This window comes from Nelusetta ayraudi, unplaced genomic scaffold (genome assembly GCF_046127955.1).
Source record: "Nelusetta ayraudi isolate G7.1 ecotype Tasmania unplaced genomic scaffold, CSIRO-AGI_Nayr_v1 ptg000019l, whole genome shotgun sequence".
In the NCBI taxonomy this organism is placed as follows: Eukaryota; Metazoa; Chordata; class Actinopteri; order Tetraodontiformes; family Monacanthidae; genus Nelusetta; species Nelusetta ayraudi.
Genome location: NW_027466069.1, coordinates 795,307 through 812,919, shown reverse-complemented (window position 1 = coordinate 812,919; position 17,613 = coordinate 795,307). Strand labels below are relative to the sequence as shown.

Below are 17,613 nucleotides of genomic sequence, written 5' to 3'. Positions count from 1 at the left end.
CTCCATAATGAACAGGGCTAGGAGCTTTTCTTTACCACGGATCTGCTCTGGACAGAGTTGTTGAAGGTCTGATGTCAAGGGGCTTCAGTGGTGGTGAAGAAATACGATTGGTTTGGCCTGAACTTGGCAGAAAGAAGGTTTTGTCCAATCACCTTCTAAGCCGCCGTGATTGAACATGTTTCTTGTCCTTCCCTTTCCAAAGGAAACATTCCAGATTAATGTGTCTTTGAATTCGAAAGAAAAGTCCTGTCACTGTGTCACTTCACAACCTCTTTGCAGTTCGTGAGGGTTTTTCTATTCAGGTCGTATTTCCTCAGATGAAGAAGCAATGTTGTGTATTTACTTTTGTCAATGTATGGGGTTGGCAAATGACACTGAATCCTCTGGGCTGCAGCTGCTGCTGCTGCTGCTGCTGCTCAAAGTTCCCATTTTTCTCTCCGTGCGCCGGCCTGCAAAGTAAACACAGCACCAGAGGGAACTATCTGGATGTGATAGTTCCACTCTGTCTAGCAGTCAGACGCTGCCCTCTGTCTCCGCTCTCCCACCGCATTCATCCAATTTAGGGGCCTTGGCACGGCTCCCTGCAGCGCGGCGGCACCGGCCCAGCGATAGCTCGGCCGCCGTTGATCAGCCGTTGAAATGATGCTCCCTCTTATAAACAATGCGTCATTCCTAGGGCCCTCGGAAAGTCGGCGGCGTGCTATTGTTGGGGCTCCGATACGGTGGCACTTATCACTCAGAGCAGGTGGGAAGCGCGGCGGCGGTGCTGGGTTCTTGGCGGTGGAAAGATGAGGCTCATGTCTGGCATGTGAATTCCAATCACAGCAAAGATATCCATCAGGCGGCCTGGCCGACAGTCAGAATCAATTTAGGGACAGGGCGACTCGCGAATACTCCGCTTTGTTTTTTGTTTTTTTCCCCCCCGACTTCCATCTGTCGCTCGTTATCGCCCACTTCCTGTTTTCCCCTCTCGCTGCAGTTCACCTCGTGCCTTCTCTTGTCTGCCTCCCTTTGCGCTTCCCTTCTTTTCCCCGCGTCTCTCTTATCGCACTGTAATAAATCAGCGCTCTGATTGGGTAGGTGGTAAAGGATGTTCTGCACACTCATTAATGCCCAACGGGTGGCGGAATCACAAGTTTCCCGCAGAATGATGGATGGAGTTTTTGAGGAAGCAGCTGACAGAGGTTTGATGGGAGGGAGACACGTGCACACACACACGCGCACGCACGCACGCACACCCACACACACACACCCACACACACACAAAGGCAAATGTTCTTGGCTTGAGTTGCTAGGCAGGAGACAGAGGAGTTTTCCAACCAAAACAATTATTTTATTAACACAAAGAAATACAATCAAAAGTCAACATAACATAACTGAACATAACGGGAGACATATTAAGCAGCTGAACGGCCATTAAGACTTATTAATTATTAATTAAAAAGATTTATCAGGTCTGAGGGAGCTGGAACTCCAACCAAATATTACAAATGGATATTATGGTCCATTTAGCAAAGTAGTTAGCGCTCCTTGTAGTGAAACCTTTCCAAAAGTCTATAAAATATGTTATTCAAATATGTGTTATTCAAACCCTTGCTTTGCGTTTAATTTTCCAAAACATGATCACTGAATCTATTAACTCAATTTGCATCAAAAGCAGAGACAGAAAGTTACCACGCCGGGTTGGTCTCCTTACGTGGGCTGCCGAGGCGGCCGTCACATGCATTCCAAGCGGGTGGGCACGCACTCACGCGTGCTCGGAGATGTATAGACAGGTGTAGCGGACCGTGCGCTGGATATGTGATGTGGCAGGAATGGAAAAAAGGGATGGTGGGTTGGTGGGGAGGGGGTGCAGATGGAGTCCATCTCCAGAATCCTCCTGTTTGTGTGATATTTTTTCGAGTTTAGTAGAGGGATTACTCAGCTTCTGTATGGATCCTCGGCTCCTCCCTAAATCCCACCGCCTGATAGGCTTTGGAACTGCGAGTTTAAAAGGAGGCCTGCCTTTTTCTGTACGTACCCGCGCATCGGCTCAGGCTGTGACGCACGGTGGCGGGAACACGCGTGATGAGACGGACTGCTTGAAAGGAGAGCCGCCGAGCGAAGTGACGGGAGGAACAGGTTGAGAAGTTTCAATTTCTTCCTTTCAACAGTGCGCCCCCCACCCCCTGTCAAAAGGAATAAAGTGTTTCATTCATGCATTATTCAGCTTTCCGAGCAAGTTTTCCAAGCACTGACCAAGGTCTCTAATGAGCTCCACTGCAGGCTATTATTAAAAATGCTTGTAAGAGGCAAAGCCCTTTACTTAATTTCCTCCCCAATCTTCTGGTGTTTTGGTAATGCTTGGCCTTTACCCTGCGCTAACTCCTTTGTGTTGGCGAAAAATCCTACAATTTTTTTTTTGTGAGGTGGGGTGACGATGATGCAGTGTCCGTCTTACTTTCTTTCCGCGCCTTCCTCCTACGAACCCCAGATTGCTTGTCTCTCTTTGTGGTGACCTGTCCAGGGGTAATACACATTTTTCCCTGAGGGAACTGCCTCGAGGGATTAAAAAAGTTTTTTATCTATCTATCAATCATCCATCCATCCAACCGTTCCCCTGTTGTGAAGCGCTTTCAGTTGCAATCATGGATGGATGGAAGGATGGATGGACAGAAGTATATTTTTGTCGGTTTTTGGATGGTAGTTATGCTGCCTGCATCACATGTTCCATTCCTCTAATCAGTTCTCTAACCACTAACAAACCCAACTCTGTCTTTGTATTTCAACTTTGTGGACGGTTGTTGTTGTCTCCCTGAGTTGGCCCTGCGCTGCCCCCCAAGACCTTGAGTTCGGGAACAAGCGATGATGGAAAATTGGATTCATGAATTGTTTTCTGTCACGTCTGCTGCTGTAATATTTATGTTAATATGTGGAAATCTCCCAGACGGCAACCATTGTGCTCTTCTTCGTCTATGTTTCCCCCCATCGAGTCTGCCGTTAATCATGTCATTACTCCACCCTGTCGGGAATCCACCAGACTGAGGCCTTATTGGTCCAAAAATGAGTGGCAGACCGTCATTAACAAGGCAGGGTGGGGTAAAGGGCTGGGTGGGGGGTATGAAACACCAAGTGAAATCCTTTTTTTAATCATTACCAGACGGGATTGACAAGTCATTACTCTGACGGTAATGACGTATACTGTCAGGTCTATTCAATCACTCGGCAAAGCAGATTTTATTAATAGCGTCATAAAGGACCAAAAGGAGGCTTTATCGGGGAAAAAGGAAATGGCGAGTTGCAAGAGCGTCGCCGCCTCACGCAGCGAGTCGCGGGAGCGGATGAGCCATGTCGAAGGCACGGCCGCCGACTGGCTCGGCTCCGCGAAAGCCGATGAGGAGAGCTACAATGCTCTATTGATTTTCATCCGCCGAGCATTAAAAAGTCCACGTGAACTCTTGAGCGGTAAATGAAGACGGAGGCACATTAAAGCGAGACGTCCGATCGTAAAAGCTTTGAAAAGCGTCCAAGGGTGTCAAGGTTCTTTTTTTTTTCTTCCCGTCCCACCGTCGTTCTGTCACTCGCGCCAAACTATAATCTGAGCCGAGTGATCTGTGAGGAAATCAAACATCTCTCTAATGTGAGAGACAGGAAATAACAAATTCTTCAGGTTTTCCTCCACCCATGTTGTTGTGATGACTCACCTCAAGCTTTTTTTCGGAGTGAGAGGGCCACTGATGGCGGATGATGTGGCGCAGAACTGAGTTTTTACGAGTAGCAAACGTTACAAAAGCCACATGGGCAGAAAACAAAATCCTGAATTTCCTGAAGTTTCTCCTCTGTCCACACACACACACACACACACACACACACACACACTGTGCAGAAAGCATGTATCTCCTTGGCCATGGTGGAAAGGCAGATTAGAACCTTCTGCCAGCCTCACACTTCTCATCTGCAGCAGCCCGATAAGCCCCAGAGAGACTGACGGCTGCAGCCGGACAGAGAGGAGGGAAACTCTTCCCTGCAGCCGCCGAAGAAAAAGAGAAGAAAAAAAGTCAATGAAATTTACCTACACATTCGTTTAGGCCCGGAGCCGGCCCTCGGGGACGCACTGACAATCGGTTTTACTCGTTTAGAGCGTTTGCCGTTGTCGGCTGACTTTATCAAGCCGGCATTTAGGCCCGAGGTGAGAAGGGATCTGCTGATTTGGGGAAAGGTCAGCAGCCCGGAACGGAGAGGCCAGAGGAAAATCGAATTTTTGCAGACTCCTTTGAAACCCCTCTTGGTTCCTGCTCTTGTTAGTTCCCCGAGCCAGTAAATCAGTGATTCTGTTGTGTCCTCAACGCTCGGAGACTGCGAGCGGCAGCAGCGAAAGGCGGCCGGTACTGCTGCTTCGCCGGGTCTCATGATTGCCACGCAACAAAGAGAAAGAAAGAGAAAGAGAGAGAGAGAGAGCGCTAGTCAATAAATTTGATAGAGTTCAGCCGGCCGGCACTCCGTCCACAATCACTCCGCTCCGCTTGGACAACGGGGCTGCCGGCCAAACACAATGACCGGCCGGCCGGCCGACACATTGCCTTTTATTTTGATGATAAAAATCAGCGGCTGCGGCCGCCGGTCTGCCGGAAGCCATCCGGCAGTGGGCGGAGCCGGAAAGTCGCGGCGATACGCGGCGACGTGGATTATCTGCGGAGTGACGAGCCCACCGCTCGCTGACATCCGAGGAATTAAAAGCAAGTGGACAAGCGCGTTCATCATCGCCGCGCGTGTTTTCACTGCTGGCACAGAGTTGCGTATCTTATCGTGGCCTTGCAGGCTCCTTTTTAAAAATCCACCCTTCATCAAAGCCTCTTCCAAACAAAGGCCGAATAACGAGGCTCCGATAATGAGGACGCAAACGGCTGTTGTTGATTGGCAGATGTTCGCTCGACGGCAGTGACGCCGCCAAGCTTTTATTTTTTTCGCCGGCATGAAGCTCCAACCTAAGACGACCGAAACAAAACCAGACTGTTTTTCTTTTGGTTTGCTTTTTAACTTTTAACTAATATTTTCACCCTATATTGATTTGTAGTTATTGTTATCACTTGTCTATTTTTGCGTGGATCCCTGGAAGAATAGTCTTGTGAAATTTAATTGGGGTCCTGATTTAAATAAACAAATAAACTACAATAAGCTGAGCAGGGGGCGTGTCCAGAGGGCGTGGAATAGTGCGCTAGCGGGATGCATCACGACGGCGGACACCTTGGCCATTTAGCTGCCGGTCCGGGCCGCCGCTACTCGCTACTCATGCAGCCGCCGCCTATTATCAGTTTGTTGATGAAGGAATTTGCCTGTAAAGATTCCATCCGAAAATAAACTGCCCGTGAGCGCGGTGAGGTGTCACTCCTGGGTGGCGCTGCCGCCGCCACTTAATTGCCGCACTCAACCCATTTGGTGTGAAAGCGAAAGCGCTCCGTGACGACGTCGCCCGAGAGCCACTCTGGAAACGCTAAAACGTCTTCCTCTACAATTAGGCAGCGTCGTCCGGGCGTGTTTTGATGTTCCCGCAGCCTCCGATGGGAGTAATGGGAGCGTCCGTGTCAGAGAGCGACGCCTTTTAAAAAGCCGCAAACTTTCCGTTCTAATTACTCCTTCAGTCAGAAAGCGTGTCCGGCGTGTTTTTCCGAGCGTCGGCCTCAGGGTACCTGAGAGTTGCTCGGAAGTGAGACTTTTTCACCTGCTTTGCTGAAAACAAACAAAGAAAAGAGCGTTCTTGCTTTTGCTATAATGTGTCAGATTCCCCCTCCCGCCCGCCCGCCAGCCGTTCTCCCGAGCTGTGTGTGTTCTTCCCCGAGTGCGGAGGAAGGAAAACCTCCATCAGCCGACAGCCACCGCGTTTGTACTGAAGCACGCCGGACGGAGCGTTTACCTGTTCGCTTTGGCTCTGAAGAAGCGGAGCGACTGGACAGCTTGGACGTTTTTGAAACAGAACTGGAGACAAATTAGGGCAAAAAAAAATCTGAAAGCGGATGGGTTTTTTCTTTTTCTTTTTCTTTTTTGAAGCTGCAGATCTCGCAGGATAACCCAGAACTGTCAGCTTTAGCCGCTCAGACGGTGACTTAAAGCATCTATAATGATGCCACTTGGGCTGCTGCTTCGAGTTTAAGAAGTGGAATTGTCTCCAGACGGCATTAGCGTGACGACGTGGTCAAGCCGCGCCTCGCTGGGAGATTAGCGTCTGGTGTGACGCTCGGGCGATCCATCAGACGGCAGCGCGCTCATCATGTGTGGAAAAACCTCCCGCGTCCCTCCAGCCGCTGTTCAACCTCCCTGTGCCCACCCTGCCTGCAGGCTCTGACCCGGGACGTGTGAACTTTGTGTCTGTCTGCTGTCAACACAGATTGTTTTGATGCGACTTCAAAGACGACGCTGGCTGGGGGAAGAAAAAAAAAAAAAAAAAAGATCTTTTCTCATCTTTTTCTCCGGCATGCCGCTTAGACTCAGAAGTGTCGAGAGGTGAAAGCCACTCGTGGGAGTCTTCATGTGCACACGGTTTCCCAAAAAATGTACACACACTTTAGAAGTTGATAACTCAATTGTTCCCTTTTTCTTTTGCGGATTAAACCCATTGGATTTAATGATGACTAATGATTCTTTTATTCCTTTGTGGGGCTTGTCGGTGTCCGCGGTCTTCCAGAACGCTTCTCGTTCTGAACAGTTCCATTAACTTCAAACTAATCTCTAATTCCAGTGATGGTAATTCCTGTTGGTGGTTCTTTTTGAAACTCCCTCCTAAAATGTCTTTGCACTTCAACTGCATTTTAATACTTCCTGTAGCATTTTAGAGTGATTTTCCTTTTCTTTAAAGTTGAGTCTGGCTGCCATCATTAATCCCAATGGGTTGAATCTGCAGAGATATCAGCTGCTAAAGTGTGTATAAATATTTTTTGGGATACCTTACAGAGGGAAACTGCAAGCCAGTATACATCCCCCAACCCCACTGATGGAGCCCATATTATCAATTTTTTTTTAATTTATTTTTTTTTAATAAAAAACAAAATAATATCTAAGATATCTAATAAGTTGGTCTCCATCAGTGGGGGAGGGGATTGAGAAGCCATTCCCGCGAGTCAGTCTGTGATTCCGACCTTTTCCACCTGCAACTTACTTTAGGGAAAACACAATCGGTGTTTTGAAGAAATTTAAGTTGTTGGCGTTTGGAGGGACAGCAGACGTGAATTTGCAGCGACAGGATCGACGAATCAATGACCGAGAAAACCCGGCATACTTCATATTCCTCATGAAAGGACATTTACAAAAAGAAAAGTTCAAATGGAAGAAAAATTCAGACACAAAAAAGGTCACGAATATACAGGCCTGTTGTCTGTCTGAAAAAAAAATGCCACAGCCAGTGTCTGTGTGTGTGTGTGTGTGTGTGTGTGTGTGTGTGTGTGTGTGTGTGTGTGTGTGTGTGTGTGTGTGTGTGTGTGTGTGTGTGTGTGTGTATGTGTGTGGGTTGCAGGGAAACATCATCCTCACGCAGGCTTGTCGTTCCCTTTCACTGCCAGTTTATTAAAAAACAAGCAAACAAACAAACAGACAGAAAGTGAGACTTTGACGGAGAGGAGAGAAGTTGGCACAAGACAGACGCCCACTGCACTTCTAGTTCATAGTTTGCACAGACTCCTCTGTAATGAGCATGCAGGAGCATCCTTGACGGTGCAGACAGAGGCAGGACGTGTTTGTTGTGTAAGTGGCCTCCTTGTTAGGCTCCTATAGCCGAGCAGTGATTGCCTTGGCTCCCAATACTTTGTTGCTTTTATTTTTAGACTGCAGCGGATTGCCTGTTTTTTTTTTTTTTTTTTTTTTTTTTTTATTAATTGCCTTTTGTCTTTTGAATGTACTTTTTCCTCTAATGTTATCATGCATATATACACACACACACATATATGTATGTAAATAAACATATATATGTTTATGCCGCTGTTTCGCACTGAGTTGCATTGTGTTTGAATTTGCCTTGCTTTGCCAAATAGAGTCTTCAGTTTAGCGCTGCAGTATTAATGCAGTAGGGGAGTCAACTGCCACCCCCCCCGCACGCACGCACACACGCACGCGCACACACACACACACACACACATACACACACACACACACACACTTCCCCAATGGCCTTGGGGTATTGTGCGCACTGTATTATGTATTATGAACATAAATGCTTGTAAACTGCAACCTGAGTCATGTATGAAGACATACAGCTATGAATTTTAATGTCATCTTTTTTTTCTCCCAGTGAAAAGAAACCAATCAGCGCAGTGCAAAACTGAAGCACCAGCATTTCTTCCCTGCTGGTGGCGCAGTAGCATTAACTCCTAAAATCCAAACGTCGCACCCTGCAGATGCTGTTTGGCTGTTTGGCTGTTTGTGTGTGCCGCCGCTGGTCCAACTGTGACTAAACTTCTCTATCTTGTGAAAATATGTGACTGGAGGGACTTTGAAAAAAAAGAAAAAGAAAAAGTTCCACTTTGGATGCAAATATAATCTGAAAGTAAATGTCAAACTCAAATAAATATATATATTTCTCCATGTCTTTTCCAGGTTGCCCAGTCGATCCTAGCCGGAGGAAGGCTGCGGATGCGATGCGTTCTCACATCATCACACCTCGGGAAGTGACAGTTGGCTTCAAAGGAGGGAGCCTGTCGCCCCGAAACATTCTCCAACTTAATGGCAAGGCCTCAAACCCTCCGCTCACTAAATCCCGTCTAGCTCCTGATGGTCTCGCGTACCGTTTAGCTCGGCTTTGGTTCGCGCTGCCCTGCGCTTACCTTTCGCTGCCGTGTCTGCGTCGGTGTGCGCGTGCAAAGGTGTGTTCCACCACGCCACGGGCCGATTAGCACCTTTTTTATTTGGGTGGCGGCTGTGCCTGCGCCGCCGTCAGCCCGACCAGATCCCTTTCACATTCTGTCTGTTGGCTGTGCCACTCAATTTTCGGCCTAATTGAGCCTGCAGAAGCATCTCTGGTGGCCAGCCACACTTGTGTTTGTATTGGGTGTGTGTGCGCGCTCGTGTGTGTGTCTGTGTGAGAGAGAGAGAGAAAGCAGGAGAGAGTCCTTGTGTGTAACCGACACATGGGGGAAACCAATTTTTTCCTCAATTAGAGCAGCCTGGGCCTCTCTGCTCGTGTGTGTGTTTGTGTGCGTGCACGTGCAAAGTCTGTCCTTAATGTGGACGGTGAGTCATGCACACATGCACGCGGTGGGAGGAGGCACATTAGAGAGGTATTAGAACTAAACGGATGATAAGTTAATGACTTAAAAGTGCATCAAGGTGTAAAAATCACATCCCGCTCTGTGCAATAGATTTCCCCAAAACATTTACTCACAGCGCAATGCATGCCACGTCAGCCAGACCCATGTTGTTGTAGGTGCCATATCAGACGCACGCTTATAGCTTTGTGATATGCACTACCAGTCAAAATTTAAGAATTTAAGAATTTAAATGTAAAACGTGTTTGAGTTATTTTACAATGTTATTGTTTCAAATATAATTCCACGTGTGTTCATACGTAGTTTCGATGCCTTCAGAGAGAAACTGCAAAGTCAATAGTCTTGACAATGAAAGAAAAGGCATTCAATTCATAGGGTGTGTCCACATTTTTGACTGGTAGTGTATATACATATAAACATATATGTAGCCTTCTGCTCGCAACCTCCTGTTAAAGCAAAGCTTCCTGCTTGAAAAAAAGGATTCTTTTTGGGATCTTCCTGATGGAAAGGAGCAAAAATAAGGCAGCCTCAAAGGGCGGAGCCAACACCTACCTGTGGGTGTGGTCAATGGCCTTCAATAGTTACCAGCTAATAAGTGCTGGTATCCGCAGCTAAGTGACTTAGCGTACGATTAAAGGATGGACGTTTCTCTTTTATTTTGAAGGAGTTTACTGGAATTTGAAAGGCTGCTAGCATTTTAGCGCCATTATAGCGTTTGCATGAAAACGATGAACAGCCTCAGGGAGACAGAGTGCAGCCCTGAAGGCGATCCCGCGAAGGTCTGCGGACACAGAGCCCCAGCCTCTTCCCAGCCCCAGCCTCCGTTGGCGTCTGGTGAAGCCTTGTCGAGAGCCGTGTCTCCGCCTGAGAACACGGCGGCGTCGCGAGACACTATCTGGGCTCAGCGACACGCCGTCCGGCCAGAGCCTCGGAGATAAGAGGGCTTGAGGAAAATGTCTAAGGATAAAGAGTGATAAAGCGACAGAAAAAGAACAAAGACGGAGGAAGGAATTTACAAGATTGTGGCGCAAAGATGGAAGATCTGTTCCGGCGACAACGATAATCGAGCGTGTACTTCTGCAGCCGCGTGTCCCGTCGTTTCCTGAGTTTCAAGTGAAAGAAAAATACACGTTTTGTCGTGTTTTTCTGTGTGAAAAAAAAAAAAAAGGATACCATGTTTCAGTAGTAGAGTAGCTCTACTGAATTAATTTGGCACATGTAAAAGAACATCGCCAAAAAATAAAAGGGTCATTAAAAAAGAAAGTTATGAAGTTACACAGCAGTAAGCATGAAATGAACGACCACTTGAAAGCTTTCACATGCTCAAAAAAGAAGTGGGAAAAAGCCAACGCTTATTTAATCAAACCTGTCAAACCCTTGACATTACATGTTACATTTAAACCTCAACAGTATTTATTTCCTACAAATAAAATAAATATATGTAATGTTTAATGAAAGTGTTCATTTTGTCATACAAATACAACATATTTACTAGTTAGATACAGAACGTATAAAAACATCCTTTCATGTTTGCTATATCCAAGTTGTCTAAAAATATAAATCGGACTATATGACAATGCATCAAATACATGCACAATATAAATAGAAATGTTTTCCTATCAGTGTTTCAGTGTTTTCAGAGTTAACAGAAATTAGAAGGTCTGAGCTTGTCGGAGTCCTTCATTGTGAGTCTGTGCTGTCAAGAAACACTGTCGCCTGTATTGGAACAATGTTGTGTTATTTATACTGGGAAAAGCTGCACCGTGCTGCTTTTCCATCATCGATGTCCTGGCTCTCTGGTGCGCTGAATTGGTGTCCGTCCTCCCACACAAAACTCATCTCACCTGCACAACTCGCCCACGCTAATTTTCCTGCAGTTGGCTGAATGAGGATGGATGGCTGCGGGAGGCGTTTTAATGAGACGCTGGCGGAGGTGGAAAATGATTTGGTGAGAGAAGACTCTGTTCGGCCAGCGTCAGCCGGGCCTCTGGCCCAGCTGTGGCCGTGCCAGTTGTGCGGTCTGAGGGCAAGCTGTCATTTTTGCTGCGGCGTCGACATAAAACTGCCTTCCTCCCTCCGCCGGACGCGAGTTTCATTTCTTTTCTTTACAGCATACGGCGGAAATGGAAAGGAGATTAGTTCACCCTCTGTTCAGCAAACATATTAACGATTGTGATTCTGTCTCGCCGCACCGCAGCACGAAACGCCGCCCAGGCGCACAGGCTGGAGACGGGGGGCCACGGCGATCTGTTGGCCAGAGGGGGCGCCACAGGGGACGAGCGGCGGAAACTTGAGGCCATGGCGGCCGTGCATCGTCGCGAGGGGAGAGGAGACCTGAGAGTGGCTGAGCTGAAGGTGAGGCTGATCACCACACTCACTCTCACCACTCACCACCAGGGGGCAAAGTCGCATCTTTCTTTTTTTCTCTCTTTCTTGTGTGGCGATATGGTGGCGCAGCTATTTTCTTTGCAGTGGCTGCTTGAGGTACTGCAGGGTAAAACTCCATGCGGCCTGTAAATTGGCTAACAAGAAGCCTCCGACCTAAAACACGGTTCATAAGAAATCTTTTTTTAGCCACAGACTTTTAATCTTTCTAATAAAATGTATAAAGGCCACAAAATGTCGAGAAAAGTTTATTCCCATGGTGACGTCACGGCACAATAGGTGCTTTCTCTTGCCTCGCTGTGATTGGCTGATGCGTCCTGGTGCATTAAATGAGTTACGGAGGCATGATGGGAAGTGACACTACTGTCCATTCTCTATAGGGCCCATAATGCAGAAGTAACCCAGATGATTTTCAGTGTACAACGCGCCCCAGCATCCCTCATGTTTCTTCTGCATTATGCAGCCCATCGGCGCTTTAAGCCTGTGACTTAAAAATACACAATAGAAAGATTTATTATCAAACGTGTTTCAGGTCTTGTCCACCGACAAGGCATGTTACAGGCATGTATTACAGGCATGTATTTTTGTCTTGACTTTCAATGGGGAAAATGCTTTTTGGGCCGCATGGGATTTTTGACTGCAATACCTCAAGTGGCCACAGGACAAAATTGCCTCGCCGGCATAATAGCAGTCCAGTATTCCGGTTCTTGTAATACATCCACGGGCTGCGTACATCTCATCAGCTCAAAGCTCCCAGACAGACTGACTGACTGACTGACTGACAGAACAAGAGCCGTTTTCTACCGGCTGCCAAACACGTCGTCAGGGAGTTTTGCAGGCGTGTGGCGCATCGGCGTGACAGCCCGCCACTGTTACCATCCCAATAGTTAGGTGCCCTTTGGTGCCCACCCAGCCGCCCACCCACCCCTTTGTTTTTGTGTGCCTGTGCGGGGAAGGTGTTAATTGTGCTCCAACCCAAGGGGGCACATCGTGTACCTTCACCCATGACTTCACATGCTAAATGTGATTTGGGCTGCGCTGCACGTCTGTCGGAGGTATTTCGTACACGCCGCATTCCCTCAACCGCGGTCGTCTCTCTCTCTCTCTCTCTCTCTCTCTCACTCTCTCTCATTCTCTTTCTCTCGCAGGCCCCACCAGCAGTTGGCATGACCCATCTGAGGGTTGTGAGAGAGATATATACTTCACAGGTGCCGTTACAAATGGGCTTTTTCCAGGCTACCGGCTACCATTTAGTTTGCTCCGGGGACACCAAACTAATTTGAGGAGATCAATGCAGCATTTTAATTTCGTCAACGCGTCGATTCCGCTGGCCTACGGCAAAAAGCCTTTAAATTATTACCAGTTAGATTTATTATGGTGTATATATGGCTCGGCTCGTTTGCCACGGAAACCAGGCCTGTCTGTGAGTCTGTCTGTGAGTCTGTCTGTGAGTCTGTCTGTTGATGGTAATTGTAGAATGTTGGTAGTGGACCTGTGCAATAACAAAGTGCAAGACGTAAGTCAGACGGGATATGAATATGTCATGCAGCAGGTGTGTGTGTGTGTGTGTGTGTGTTAAAGTGTTTACAGGAGAGTTTATGCTACCCAAAGCTTAGCTAATTTTGCCCGTGTTGTCGACTTTGTTTCAGTTCGATTGTCGAAAATTGTTGGAATTAAGTGGACGAACATTGCAACACAAACATAACGTGTGTCTTCATATTTTGCTGAACGCAGCATTGTAACGTGGGGTGCCAGTAATGTCTGCAGAGGCCTGACTTTGCTTCCGGTCGTCAGGACGCGGCGACGGAGGCTCCGCCCCGGGAGGGCGTCCATTGGATCCCCCGCATTTCCGAGCGCGCCAAGGCCGAGGGCATCGCCAGCATGCTGAGCCGGGCCATCACCACCGAGCACCTGCTCTTCGCCAGCCTGGGCTCCGCCCACTACATGGAGTTTGTCCTCAAGAACCCCTTCAACGTGCCGCAGACTGTCACCGTCCGCAGCGACGACCCCGAGCTCAGGTGAGGGGCGTAGCTGTGAGTGTGAGCGCTCCGTGACTGTAGCTTGCAGCTAGCTGGTGATGAGGAGGGTGGGGGGAGTGTTGCTGGAACGTTTGTTGTTTATTTGCCCACTTTGGGACCCATAGATTTGTCCTCGCCTACGAAGAGATGAACTCTCCTTCTTCTTTCTCGTCAAGTGCACATTTATCCCTTTTTACCTACCACTTCATTTTTCCCTGTCATGAAGTGCTGCGAGCGGGTAGAAAATACTCCACGGTGATGTCAAGTGGAACAACATTAAACTGAAGTTCAACCGTCAAAAGGAGGAGCCACTAACTGCCTGGTGTTTTTAATTTTATTTTATAAAATTTTTTTGCTTGTCTTTTTGTCACCACTTGCAAAGTCAAGGATCCGTCCTCGTGAGGAAGTGGAGAACTTGGAGTCTCGTGAATAGACGAGGCGCTTCTCAAGAGTTCTGAGAACACTCACTGAACATTCAAGTGAAATGTGACCTGTTGGATTCAGTTTGTCCTCTTTTCTCATTCATTCTTTCGATGTCAAAAATTTGCTATGAGTGTTTCCTAACGTGTGTCTCCTGCCTGGACTGAGAAGAAAATGTCCTTTACTTTCTGTTGCAGCGTTCACTTTTCGATTAAGCGTGGACAAAACCACCAAGTTCTCACCAAGATGGCCCTTTGTGACATCACATAGAGCTCAGATTCCTCACTGGTATCTCTCCCGGTTTAGCCGCATCTGCCTGTGTTGGTCAGGCTTTGGCTCTTTGCCTTGTTTATTCCTGATTGACTGCCTGTTTTCCCCTCATTCTTCCGAAAAATGAGCGAAAACGTGGCAAATTCACGGCTTCATTTCCCCCCTGGGGACGTTGAGCGGGCAAAACAAGGAGCGACCGAGAACCCAATTAACCGTCCTTGACACAGACACACTCGCGGTGCCTGCTAAAATGCTGAATACTTGCTGTAATCCCGCCGCCGCCCCTCCTGACTGACAGACTGACGTTTTCTTGGACGGCCCGCTCCGCTCTTCTCCACTCTGCTCTGCTCCCCCTGCCTGTGTTTGTTTCTTTTTCGCCTCCGTTAATCCCCCCCCCACCCCCCCCGCTCGTTGGACCTTTTGTTATGGATTCGGCTCATGCCTCCGCCCGGGATTAACATATATCACGTTGATCAACAAAGGCTGGAGAGCGGCGCCGATGAGTCATTACGGCATTAGCCTCGGTCACCCGGCCCCACCGGCTTTAATTGAGAGTCATCAATCCCCGCATCCTCGCTAGGTGCCGTGTTTATTTATTTTGCCGCCTCGGACGTTTGCTCCAGACGCGTTGGCCGACAAGACTGAAATCCGGGCCGTTTGTGTCTGAGCACAAACCTGGTGGAACTCTGTCGATGCCCAACGCTCCCCCTCCCGCCGCCACCATATCCCCTGCTCTATTTGCACAGTCACTGTTTTTTTTTCTGTCACACGTCTGGAAGAGAAGAGGAGCGGCTGGCTTTTCAATTGCTCCATCAATCCAGTCGTTTTTCTAACAGGGAGATGATGATTTCCAGTTGACGTCTGGAGGGTTTCAGCACCTCTTGAGCAAATGTTAAGAGTTCCTCCCAGTATAATTCCAGGTAATCTACACTGCCGACGCTCCACCTGCTATATATTACAAAGGGAGGGAATCCCCGCCGGCTCTAACTCATCCACTGCCACTCATTTTATGAAATGGAATCCATCACAGCTGAGAGGTGAAGCCGTCATTGGCGACTGAAACACGGCAGTTTCTTTTTTTTAATATCCCCAGACTGATGAAACAACACTGCAGCAGCAGCAGCAGCAGCAGCTCTGCCTTTCAGGGTCATTTTAGTGTTGTGTGTGTTCGCACTGATAAATAGGAGACCCGGATATATGGAATCAGGGGTTGATGTTTTTGGTGAGGATCCCTTTTGGTGGAATTCTCTGTATTTCCCCTCTGGTTGATGGCTGTGTTCACCTGAATTGACGATTTGCTCGAAAAAAAATAAAATAAAATGACCGACTTTTGCCAAGCAGAATGCTGCCGCTCACAGGCATGTGTAACTCTGCAATTTCGCAAAACTCGTGTCACTCTTTAGTCAAAAGTTTTGGCCTCTTGCTGCTGAAATAAAAAACAACACTTGTTTCCCTGCAGGATCTTATCAACCACACCAAGAGCCTCTTGTCACTGTGATACCGCGCAACTGACAATGCCGTTCCATCCTGTGTCGACAGCTCGTCCGGGAGTCTTTATCTTGAAAGACTTTTAATAGAAAAAAAATGCAGTAAAGTGTAAGATAAGGATTTATCCATTTTTCTTCGTCGGGATGAGGTTTCCATGCACAATCAAGGGAAACGCAGAAAATTTCAGGTTGAAGGGGCGGTTCAGTTTTGGACACAGGACCTCATTTTTTCAAGTTATTCCGTGTGCTGCTGTTTATCAGTGGAGACCGTTTCAGCAAAGTTCACTGGTAATCTTCTTTCTGCTGGCCCGCCAAAAAATACTCGCAGCACCGTGAGGCAAATCAACGCCCGACTATTGACGTAAACATCTGTGTCAACGGAACAAAGTTGTAAATAAAAGGAATAAAAGGACGTTTTGAGGCTCGAGTTTCAGAGGCGGCTGAATTTTACTTTGCTGTTGTTTAATAGTATAACAAGCTGTGCCGTACTCTGCTTCTGCGGCTGTGACAGCGGCAGCCTAATAGCTGATATCAGTCTGCCACTGCTGTAATCTATTGTCAACTAAACAGGAAATATAGTTAGTTAGGAGACTGCGTTGCTGCTGAGATGCACATGGATTGTCGAAAGCTGTCTCCGGTGAGAAACAGCCGCACGCTGGAGAGCTTGGAAACAAGGTCCTACGTCCAAAATTGTGAACCGCCCCTTTAAACCCAAGTTTGGTCGACCCTGGCGGTTGATGATTTAATGATGAAAATCGGCCTCGGCTATGCCTCCCTTCTCTGCCCGACTCGGCGAAGGTGCAGCGTGGCCTCGGAGTGACTCCCCGCCGCGCCGTCGCCTCCCGTCGTCGTTTTTCTCCCCCGCGACTGAGGAAGGAGCTCGGCGGCCGGGGCCTCGGGTCGGCTCTTTGTTCAGCAGGAACAGACGGGAGCAGGCCGGGGCGAGCTGCCGCTTTGAAGTCGGCGCCGAAGCCGGAGGCTCCGTTTGCCGCTGCTTACCTGTCGGCCGCGTTCCATTCCGCTCGGCGCCCCCTGGTCCTCATCCTTGGCAGTGGGGGAGGGGGGGGGCGGATTAGCACCTCAACTCCAGCTGGCTGGAAAAAATAAAATAAAAAATTCAATCACCCTTTTTCTTGATGTCCTTTTAGCCGTCTTCACTTCATCGTTGTCCTTTTCAACTCCTGCCCGGGTTTGTTGTTTCTCGCTCGTAAAAGATGGAGCCACCGGTTCTCGTGTTCCTCTCGCGGCCCACCGAGTCCCGGATCAAAAACGCACTTTTGTTTGCTGCCGCACTGGGCCGCGGGGATGAATATTTCACTGCTGGCGCGCGGGACGGCGTCGCCGCGGTTTCCCCCCTCGATCGAACGCAGCGACTCGTAATGTGAGCGAGGTGGGACCTTGACGAATTCATAAAGCCTCGCTTGCAGTGGGGAGCGTCGCTCCCCCGCCTGCATGCGCACATGCAGGTGGAACCTTTGATGTCTGAAGCAACTCTTCCCTTCATGTGTTTGTGCTTGAGGTTTTTTTTATATATATTTTTTTTTATTCAGGAGAAAAAAAAAAGATAAAGTGAGGAAGTGACCTTCCAACCTGCTGCTGGAATGTGTGACGCCCTCCTGGTACTTTATTCCACTGGTTGGGAAATAGAGCCCGGGGATCTACCTGACCCGCCTGCACCTTTTGTGTGTGTGTGTGTGTGTGTGTGTTTGTGTGAAATTGCGGCAACCGGAGTGTTGTGCTAGTTTCTCCCTCTCTCCTGGAAGAGATTAAGGATGTTGTTTGAGGAGAGTTTGCTGCAGTTTTTCT

The 17,613-nt window shown here is 48.2% G+C and overlaps 1 protein-coding gene across 1 annotated transcript in view; it reads left to right on the top strand.

Annotated features, from left to right (window-relative positions):
* nphp4 (nephronophthisis 4) overlaps positions 1-17,613 on the top strand; it is a 129,208-nt gene that overhangs the window by 99,162 nt on the left and 12,433 nt on the right. Inside the window, exons 18-20 of the mRNA XM_076026115.1 lie at positions 8,560-8,688; positions 11,425-11,582; positions 13,407-13,630. Of these exons, the coding sequence (XP_075882230.1) occupies positions 8,560-8,688; positions 11,425-11,582; positions 13,407-13,630 (511 nt within the window). The remainder of the gene's footprint in view (positions 1-8,559; positions 8,689-11,424; positions 11,583-13,406; positions 13,631-17,613) is intronic.